Source organism: Phalangium opilio, unplaced genomic scaffold (assembly GCF_054372755.1).
Source record: "Phalangium opilio isolate 3A_F unplaced genomic scaffold, DU_Popi_V2 ptg000082l_1, whole genome shotgun sequence".
Classification (NCBI taxonomy): domain Eukaryota; kingdom Metazoa; phylum Arthropoda; class Arachnida; order Opiliones; family Phalangiidae; genus Phalangium; species Phalangium opilio.
The window spans coordinates 17,535,469-17,546,419 of NW_028324189.1; the positions used below are offsets into that span (position 1 = coordinate 17,535,469).

The window sequence follows — 10,951 nt, forward strand, 5'->3', positions numbered from 1 at the left end:
CCGGTGTACGAGAACACCTCGCTGCCAACAGTTAAATAATTGCGGGATGATTATAAGTGCCGTAACCAAAAGCTTCAACCACGGATACCATTAAGTGCGCGCCTCACCGGAGATTTGCTACTCGACGGTCCCAACATTCGGACCAGGAAAAACCTTAAGTACCCGGTACACCGTACCACCCCGTTACTCGGGTTATCTCTTTTAATTAGTAAAGAAAATAACAGACTGTAGTAGTAGCTAGATATTCTCGAGAATAGATTATTGGCCAATTGAGGGTACACTAATAACTGTGCATGCTAATTATTTTATCGCTGTAACGTCTCATTTTAAAAGTGTGCATGTAAATAATTTTATCGCGGTAAAGTCCATTTTCTTTAAAAGTGTGCATGCAAATTGTTAAGAACGGAACATTAAATATTATTCTTTTGGCAATTTTAAATTAGGCGTCTTGATATGCGTAAATTAACTTAGAAAAGACATTCCCCTAGACTAACGACCTACTTTGATATATTACAATTTACTTTAACCGCAAGCCCCAATAGTGAAAGCTTGGCGGCTACCCGGATTCATAACATTAAGGTAGCCACCCCAGTACAAAAGGAAATTGCTACATACGAATGGTTTTCTTCAATGTCGCCGGGCAGATTTTTTCTTTTCTTCGTTTTTCTCTTAAGCTTCTTGTTTATAATCGTCGAGGGAGTAACAGAGTTTAACGGAGAAATCTCAAAATTCATTATTATTTCCAAATTATCTCAAAATTTATAAGCACTGGAGGCTCCATCGCATACCCGCACGCTATTGCTACACAGAACTCTACTTAGCCGCCAACGGGGACCGACCTCCTTGCCCGCCCGGTTCCAACACCTCGGTATACACGCCGAACGGTCTCGCTCACGCCGTTAGATTACCAAAGCTAGAAATTCACCGGTTTTGTGGGAATATAAGTGAATGGCAAATTTTTTGGCCCAACTTCTAAAGTTCAATTCACATTAAATCTATCTAATTTGTCTCAAACGGCCTATAGATATTTAATATTATTTCTATAGATATTTAATGTTAAATCTATAGACATTTAAATTATGTCTATAGACATTTAAATTATGTCTATAGACATTTAATATTATGGCTATAGACATTTAATATTATGTCTAAAGACATTTAATATTATGTCTAATATTATGCCTATATACATTTAATACTATTTCCATAGACGTTTAATATTAAATTTCTATAGACATTTAATAATATGTCTATAGACATTTAATATTGTTTCCAATTGATATTTAACGTATATTCTACAGATACTTAAAGCCTAACTAAAGTTACTATAGACATTCCGGTCAATATATTTTGTTAGTATTCCTCTGCCATAGCTTCCGATCTACTAAAAATTCAGGGTTTCTGTTCTTCGTGTTGAAGACTTCAAAAGAGTATGAAACAAACTTAGTTTTATTTTTTATTTGGTAAAATGAAAGACTTTTTTAAAAAAAGTGGGAAAAGTTTACACAGTTGTTTTATCTCTCGTTTGAATTTCTTTTATTTTATTCGCCAAACTCTCCATAATTCTTCTTTTCCCAGATCCGGGATACTCTTTCAGGGTGTAAGCTACAAATTTTAATTGTTAATAACTAGGCCTAGTTAAATGATTAACCAACTCATGGCACACGTTTGCTTGTGAAATACGTTTTTCTTACCAATAATGGCATTAACTCTTTTTGAGTCCAATGCAGGTTTTGTCATAGCGTCTTTTTTAGCATTACATTTTTTACCCGTTAGGGATGAACCTATTATTTCATCCTTTTCGAATAGATGTGTTAATAAGGATCGGGCAAACGTAGTGCATGAAATTGAGGATCGAATCAACACCATTAAATCCGATTTGTCCACAAAATCATCCGCTCCAATTTCAACTTTCTGTCAAATTAAATAATTTCCAATATTATTTTAGAAAGTCGAATTCGTTTTAGATAGTTATACAACAAAACAAGCAGACAAAAACTATGAAAATTCAAATTAGAAAATATAAAATTTAGGATTATTATTATCGTTTTAATATCTTATGCCTAGCAACGCCACTGCTGGATAATAAAATATGTAGGGGAACTATTCGCTTTAATTTGTAGATTTTAAAAAATTTGACTTTTTAACAAGGTATAAAAAATTTATCAATTTTGATTAAGTTATATCTAAATTTGAATAAAACTTGAAACTGAACATAATGCTTACTTGCGGTTTAGCCTCCTCATCAAGCGTGTTACTGCCTTGAAAACGGAGGGAATAATTTCTTGCAGCTTCTCATAAATTGCTTTCTGATCTGAAAAAGATTTGCAAGTTTTATATTTATGAGTCCAAAGCATTCATTAACACAAAATTCATATTAATTTACCCTTATATTTTTTATTTTTGCTCCTGCTTTTAATTCCATTTTCAGTTTATTATATTTAAACTTCAGTTTGTCATACTTCTCGCATTTGCATTTTTTGCTGCCTTCAGAGCTAGTTCCTGGCAAACCGTCTTCAATTACGTCAGTAGTATTATTATCTACTAAATCCATTAAGTGCATTTGCTGGTTGAGTTTAAGTTTCTTAGCCTAAAAAACTAAAGTTTAAAACTCGCAAAACTATCTTTCATATTGAACCACCAGAAAAGTAATTATTTGAAAGTTCATACTTCATTTGGTCCCGAAACTGAGTTTCCCTTTTAATTTGCTCTTGCTCAGGAACTGGTACGCCTAAATTGGCAAAATGTGTTTCCACGAGGTTTGTTCTTTTTATTTCCATGTCTTTATCATTTCCTATAAGAAAGTTATGAAAAAAGCTGTTCCTTGAATCATTCTTTGTTTCTATTATTAATTTTCCAATTGCTAAAAGAAATCCGGGATCAGTTTTCTCTCCCTCTTTCCAATGGAAATCCAGGTTTTTCCCAATATAATTTTCGGGATTTTTAAAAACATCCTTTTTTAATGACTTCTCATATTTAAAACAATTATCCATGTTTAAAACATCCCAGGCGTTGCATCCAGAGACCCATTTTACGAGCGCAAAATTGATCCTTTTTGCCATAATTAATTCTGTTTACGTTTTTGGAGTTCCAACACTACAGATTTCAAAAAATCCATCATCAAAATATAACCATACTCGTGTTCAGTCGGACTTGAGTGCGACTACATTTTTTCCTGTTGTGTATTCATACGCTACTATTTTATCAATTCCGACTGAACACAACTATACCCTCAGTTTTACTTCGTACGCTTAAAAGGAGGGTGAAAAGGAAAATCAAGTGATTTTTATCGATTCCTCTACCTATTCTAAGACCTATCTGCATAGTGAAACAAACAAAAATTGTTTCCCAATGATTTTAAAAATCAAAATTAGTTTAGATTTTTTCAAATATTTTGTAAAAAGCAGCCTGAACAACCTGGACATACTCGGCCTTCCACTTAATAAAATCTGACAGGCACTCTCTATGTCCCGCGAATTTTAGCACGAGATATGATAATTATTGCACCTAATGTGATAAAAGTGGCGCTTAACATAGAGCGTGCCGATGAACTTTTATTAAGTGGAAGACTGGGTGTTACTTTATACAAAATATTTCAAGAAATGTAAACTTTTTTTGATTTTTAAAATCATTGTCGTATGATAATTCTTGTTTAATTTACTAAATTCCTATGCAGGTAGGTCCAAGGGGCAATTCACATGAATCTTAACATTTAAACATGATTAAATCCATACTCTGTGGAAGGCAGGGATAAACATTGTAATTCGATTTAATCAGGCAAGGGTGCGACCTTAAACAAGGAAGTGAACCGCCCCTCGGGTAGGTCTTAGAATTGTAAAGGAATCGACAAAAATCACTTGATTTTCCATTTCACCCTCCCTTTAATAAAAATGTTGTACATACCTATATAGATTAACTTCAGCAGAGATGAGAGACGACAGTGTATCCCTCCCTCTAAGCGGGCTTTTGTGAGAGGGAATTCTATTCGCGTCTGTTAGGGGGGATGAAACTATAAGCTTATTGATAGAAGGGATTCAGGGAGTGACGTTGCTATACGTAGCACTGATACAACACTATACTGGTTAATTCGGCTAGGAGAAAAAACTAAAAATATTTTGTCCACTGCAGGTTGATTAATATTTGTAAAATAGAAATTAGCTTATTTTACTTTTTAAATGGAGGATGAAAATTCAAATAATTTTTTTTTATTTTGATTTTACTACTAAAAATAATGCCTATTTGTTAGTATAAATTCTTAGTTCAGATTCATCCCCCTAGTTAGGGCTTGTTACAATCCTTCTTACAAAAGCGCATCCATTAGGAGGGATACACTGTCTTTTTTCTACTTTATTAACTTACAGAACATTTAGCTCTATAGTAAAAATAAGTAAAAACATTTTACCTACCTTAAAAATATGAAAACTCAGCAAGTCGCTGATCTTGAACACTTTGATTGTGAGCGTTTACTAGTTTCAAAGCTAGTGATTACAGGCGCTTTTCTACGCGCGCGAAGATAAAACAATTCGCGAGACAATTAGCTTACGAAAGCTTTAGAACGCGGTGACTCCAAGCTAGATATTTCCGAGTATTTCGAACTTTCTACCGTACAGTAAGTGTAACGTTGGAATATAGATTCCCTCGCAATCCTGGTTATTTTCCATGCTCGATGGCTTCTCGCTAGTTTTGGAGATTTTCCATCGTTCTTAAAAACCCACACCTGAGGAGCGAATGGCTAACTAGAGCTTTACAATAGAGATAGAAAGAAACTGATGTTATCGTAAACACCGGGAGCAAGGGACTTTACCTTGTGAGACCTTGCTACCCTTTTTGTATATCTTGAGATTTGGTTTGGCTCTCCTACAAGTTGTCTTAATCTTAAGATCGACGCTAGAATAAATGCACTTCATGTCTTAAATTCTAAGTATCTTGAGAAACTTTTATTTTATTAACAATTAAGTGAAGTAAAATTAATCTACTTTAAAATTTAATATATTAATACATTAAATAAAAGTCACGTCGAGCAATGTATATAAGAATTATTTAGAAAAGGAAATTCCACGCCGTACTGAATACAGACTAAAGAGTGAAATTAAAAACCAGCACAATTATTTAGTTGAGACTGGTGACGATAGTGGTAGCCATAGCTCGGATACGAATGAAAGTTTAACTGCCATAAATTTAAGTGTACAAAAGGAGTCCGACTTTTCTAATTCTGATATTGAACGTGAGGCCTTGAACGTAGTAGATGGTGTATTTAATTTAAATAAAAGACGTTGACTTGATAATGATGGAGTACAGGGCACAAGTTCCGAAAGTTTACCTTCACACGCGACTGGTCAAAATTCTGATACTAAAAGCACTAGCGATGAAGAACACTCAGAAATATCATCAAATTTATCGTTCACTGATTATTCAGAATCAAACTAAGTAAGTGTATTTGATACTTAGTTTTATAAAACACTAGCCTCAACTGATGAAGTCTAATTTTAAAGAACCGGAACAGTAATGATTTGGATGATGATATTGACATTGAAGAAGAAAACCCCTGCAACCTTGTAAGCTATTTTTTAATTCACAAACGAATATGTGAGTTCAGGGCAAATTATATCAGATCATGAATATGTCAAGCACAAATTCGCATTTACATTGTTAAGTGGAAAAATTTAATATTTATTTTAATTATTGTAGGATGAAAAATTGTATTCGGAAGCGAATGTCAGTCTTAAACAGACATTATTACCAATAATGGCCTTTATCGTGAGATTTAAGATTTCAAAGGAATGTACGTCCGCGTTAATGAAGCTTTTGTCTATAATTCTTCCTGATACTTCGAAACTCCCAAGTACCCTTTATTTGTTTTACAAGCACTTTGAATCGGAAAAAACACAATTTGTTTTACATCTTTATTGTTTAACTTGCAAGGCATATATTGGAATATTCCATTTTGAATGCAAATTTTGCAAAACCATTTGCTCTGTGGAGGGCGCCTTTAAAAATGGGAACTATTTTCTAGCTTTTTCAATTAAAGAACAAATTCTATCTATTTTGAGAAAAAGGGACCAAGACTCGGAAAATATAAAAAAATATAAACTCGTTTAACTTGAAATCTAGAAGTATGTATAAACGTCTTCCTATGAGAGGAAATGATATATCAATAACGTGGAATACAGATGGCGTGCCAATTTTTCACTCATCGAACTTTGGTATTTGGCCCTTACTTTATGTAGTAAATGAAATAGAATCATCAAAAAAGTTCAAATGGCTGCACTTTGGTTTGGTGAAGGAAAACCCGACTTTAATTCATTCCTTAAACCTTTCGTGGACGAAATGAATAGGCTCTCGAGTACTGGGCTAGCCTATAATCATAACGGAAAGGAATACAAAATAAGGGTTTTTCCTGGTGCTTGCACACGCGACGCGGTTGCTCGTTGTTGCATCCAAAATATTACCCAATATAATGGAAAATATGGGTGTTCATGGTGTCTTAACGAAGGATAAAGTGTTAAAACCGGAAATGGTCATTGTCGTATTTATGAATTCAAAGAAAGTAATCAAAGGGATATATTGCAAATGAAAAATGATGCCAGAACTGTTGTACTCAATGGCAATGGTTCAAAACCAGTTAACGGGGTTAAAGGGTTCTCAATTTTGAGCCTTTTAAATCACTTTGACGTAGTTCGTGGATTTGCAGTTGACTACATGCATTGCGCTTGCCAAGGGGTAGTTAAATCTGTAATGGGTCTATGGATGGATAGCGCAAACTACCAAAAGCCATTTTACCTGAAGGGAAAAGCAAGAAAGGAAATTGACACGCAACTTCTTGCTATTAAACCGCCAGATGAAATAACGCGCACACCTCGTTCTGTTGATGATAGAAGACAGTGGAAAGCTAATGAATGGCGTTCTTGGATTTTATTCTATTCACCAGTAGTTCTCAAAGGACATCTTCCTGAAAAATATTTTAACCACTGGCTGAATTTAGTGGTTGGAATTGCCATTTTACTTTCTACAAATTTAACTTCAGAAATGATTGAAGAAGCTGCTGGATATTTATCAACATTTGTTCAGAAATCTAGTAGGCTTTACGGTATTGAAACAATGTCGTATAATATCCACCAGTTATTGCACATTCACGAGACTGCTGAAAATTGGGGTCCCCTATGGTCAGTGTCATGTTTTCAAATTGAAAACATGAATGAGAAATTACTGAAACTCTACAATGGCACGCAGAAGGTTCCCCAACAAATTGCAGAAAAAATTTCAATTCTATCAAAAATTGAGGAACTCTCTCAACATGCCTTCGACGAGATACCTCTTTTTAAGGATTTCATGCGTGATTTACTTAAAGGATATATCTTGCTTAAAGGTACAAAAAGTGCTTCTGCGCAAACATTTACGCATAGCTTACCGAAAAACACTGAGTTATCAATTGAGGAAAAAATAGCCTTGGAGATATTACTACAAAGAGATGTGACACTGTTAAAAATTTATAAATACAATAAATTGATAGTCGATGGAGTCAAATTTTCGAACATATCTACAATGAAAAGAAATAATAGCGGCGTTAAGCTAAAGAATGAGGTTTTAGGATTTGTGAAAGGATTTTACAGTGTTAATAGTTGCGCGTGTGTCGGACTATGTGCTTGTAAGGAAACATTTTTTGTCATTGTGCAGACACTAGTTAGATGTATTACCGGTCATATGTCAGGGAAAAGGTTAATTGCAGTAAAAAACAAATCAATTAATGGCTATGCCAGTAACGGATATAATCGGAAAAATTGTAATTTTGTCTGATATTGGTTGCAATGGTGTGGGTAAAAAATTTGTTGCTGAACTTCCAAACCTAATTGAATGTGATTAGTTCTTAATTCTGTTTAAATTAGGCAATTACATATCAAGATGTCCTTATAGCATTAAAAATAAATCCAAAAACTAAGATCCTCTTAAAGAATTACTATGTACACGCACTATTTTTAAATCCTAATGAAAGGAATATAATTTCAAAAATTAAAGTGATTAACAGTTATTAGAGTATAAACTGCATTGTAGAGTTTCAAATAAAGGCTTGTAGAAAACCGTGGATCATGTATAAGTCGCTTTAAAAATGTATATAAAATACTTCTTTAGAAAATTAGTATTGGCAACTAGCTTATAGAATGATAATTAAATGCATGCCCTATATGATTTATAAAATTTGGGCTACCCCTTCTAATGAATATAAGACGAATATGAAACGCATGCAGTGTGTTTCATATTTATATTACCTCCCTCTATAGAATGTTAGTAAACTACTTATATAAGACTAATATAAAGTGCATGTAGTATGTTTTATACAATTTATATTACCTCCCTCTATAGAATGTTAAAAGAATACTTATATAAGACGAATAGAAAATGCATGTAGTAAGTTTTATAAAATTTATATTACTTCCCTCTATAGAATGTTAGTAGAATACGTATATAAGACGAATAGAAAATGAATGTAGTAAGTTTTATACAATTTATATTACCTCGTGCTATAGAATAGTAATAGAATACTTATATAAGACGAATAGAAAATATATATAGTATGTTTTATAAAATTCATATTACATCCTTCTATAGAATATTATAGAATACTTACAGAAAGCTAATAGAAAATACTAATAGTAAGTTTTATAAAATTTCTATAAAGAACAGATATAGAAATGTTATAGAAAGTTCTATAGAAATACCGAGATTTAATAGACCACCTTGAGTACTCTATTGAATTCTATACAATTGTATAGAAATTTCATAGAATATTTTCGTAAGGGAAGTTAAGCGCCGTCAGTATTTGGGAGGGAGTTCTCTTAAAGGTAAGGTTGGGTTAGAGTTAAGTTAGTAATATTTCATAAGAAAAACTAAAATGTTACGCCTTTTCCAAAATATTGATTATTCAAATTAATATGCCTTTTCCAAAGGTTAGGTTAGTAATATTTTATAAAAATCACTAAAATGTTACACCTTTTCCTAAATATTTAAGTGTATCTTCATTGACTTTCCAAATTAATATGCCATTTCAAAGATTAGGTTAGGCTAGTAATATTTTATAAAAAAACTAATATGTTACGCCTTTTCCAAAATACTGTAATTTATCTTCATTGACTATCGAAATTAATATGCCTTTTCCAAAGATTAGGCTAGGTTAGTAATATTTTATAAAAAACTAAAATGTTACGACTTTTCCAAAATATTGAAGTTTATCTTCATTGACTTTCCAAATTAATATGCCTTTTGCAAAGATTAGGTTAGGCTAGTAAGAATTTATAAAAAACTAAAATGTTACGTCTTTTTGAAAATATTGAAGTTTATATTCATTGACTTTCCAAATTAATATGCCTTTTTCAAAGATTAGGTTAGGTTAGTAAGAATTCATAAAAACACTAAAATGTTACGCCTATTCCAAAATATTGACGTTTATTCTACAGGGCCGGTAGGCCCTTGTAGATATGACTTGACACCCTTCCGTAATGTTAAAGGAAAATTCACAGTTTTTAGGGTAAGCGTCCCATAGAAAAAGCATTAAAAATTTCGATTTTTTAAGGAAATTGAGACAGGCCATACGTAAAAACTATAGCGAAGTTAGTTTTTGGAATGCTTCTAAATTAACAAGCATTACTTAAATGAGAAACTTACCTGTTTTGTTTTTTAATTAATGAATTCTAATTTTTGTAATTTAACTAATTAAGATAGTACGTCAAAAAATTACTTTTGGGTCAGAAGTTAGCCTAACCTCCTAGCGCGGTTAAACTTATTTCCCCATTTTCGTTCTCATTGATAACTAGAACGGCCTAGCTTTTGGCGTGCTAACAAGTTACGTTGATAAATTTCAAACGTTTGCTTTTATGTGGAAAATTCCAAATTTCATAGCAGACGACAGTAAGGCAACTAAAATTAATTACTTTGGTATTTCATCCGAGCTTGAACACCTTTATTTGGATTTGCTAATTATCTATAACACCCTTAAGAACAAATACTTTGTTATCAGGTCGAATTTTCATCTCAAAAATTAATTCAGGTAAATAATTACAGTTAATAGAGTTTTTTTATATTAGTCCAGGAGACAGGCTGGTTTTGAGTATAACCGTCGGATTTGGTATGGCTAGGATTTTTTGATCGATTCTTATATTTTCGAGGTTGCTGATCACGAATCTACCGGGTGCCAGGTCAAGAAACTTGAGAATTTTCGATTATGACGTCATCAAGATGGCTGCCGGTCATCTAACATAAAATTAGTATTATGTCAATAATTATTTGTCATAAAAATGTGTTTCTGGTATCGTTTGATAGATTTTGGCCTTATAAGCAACCATATATTATTAAACTAATAATATCTGGCAATAGGGGGCGCTGTCATAAGTTCAATTTTATCATCAGCGATTTATACAAACAATATAGCCTTTTAATATAACAATTAAAAGAATTTCGAGCTCGGATTTTAATAAAACAAAAATGTTTATGACCTTCTATTTCCTTTACTACTTGATTCTTCAGTATATGTTGGGAACTCGGGGCATAAAGCGTCGTTGACTCACGTGTCCCTGTGTTTTTTTTCGCGTTGAAAATTTATAGACGTGTACAAACGCCTTTATTGCCAAGTCGGTTTTAAAGCAGTCTCATTTCAGTGAGCATAGTAAGCTTGTCTAAAATGACTTTCACTTGAACGTTTTTAAAGAACTGGTTCGAAATGGAAGAAAGTGATGCTGAGAAATGTTTTTTTGAGTGTGAAAAGACGGGAAAGCTAATTAGTGCAAGCAAAGCAGGGATAATGAAAATAATTCAGTCAAGAATCAAAAGAAAAGATACGTATCATGTTGACTTGGAACATAAATTGAGAATGAACCCCAGTAACACGAGTGTTCCGCGTTCGAGTTGGTTCGAGGTAGATTCGTCGGTTTATGGTCTAGTCGGTAGTTACGAATAAAATCCG

At 32.9% G+C, this 10,951-nt stretch overlaps 1 protein-coding gene and 1 pseudogene across 2 annotated transcripts; one reads left to right on the plus strand and one right to left on the minus strand.

Moving 5' to 3' along the window:
* Window positions 1-1,443: 1,443 nt before the first annotated feature.
* Window positions 1,444-2,285, minus strand: LOC149653441 (uncharacterized). Its single transcript, XM_089847135.1, has 3 exons — window positions 2,227-2,285; window positions 1,695-1,914; window positions 1,444-1,605 (listed from the first exon to the last, which is right to left on the minus strand). Exons 2-3 carry the CDS (start codon window positions 1,867-1,869, stop codon window positions 1,502-1,504), a joined length of 279 nt encoding a protein of 92 aa, XP_089703261.1. The 5' UTR covers window positions 1,870-1,914; window positions 2,227-2,285; the 3' UTR covers window positions 1,444-1,501.
* A 2,227-nt stretch (window positions 2,286-4,512) lies between these two features.
* On the plus strand, window positions 4,513-8,789 carry LOC149653442 (uncharacterized; annotated as a pseudogene). Its single transcript, XR_016371366.1, has 2 exons — window positions 4,513-5,555; window positions 5,689-8,789. The product of XR_016371366.1 is annotated as an uncharacterized LOC149653442 (transcript).
* The last annotated feature ends 2,162 nt before the right edge of the window (window positions 8,790-10,951 follow it).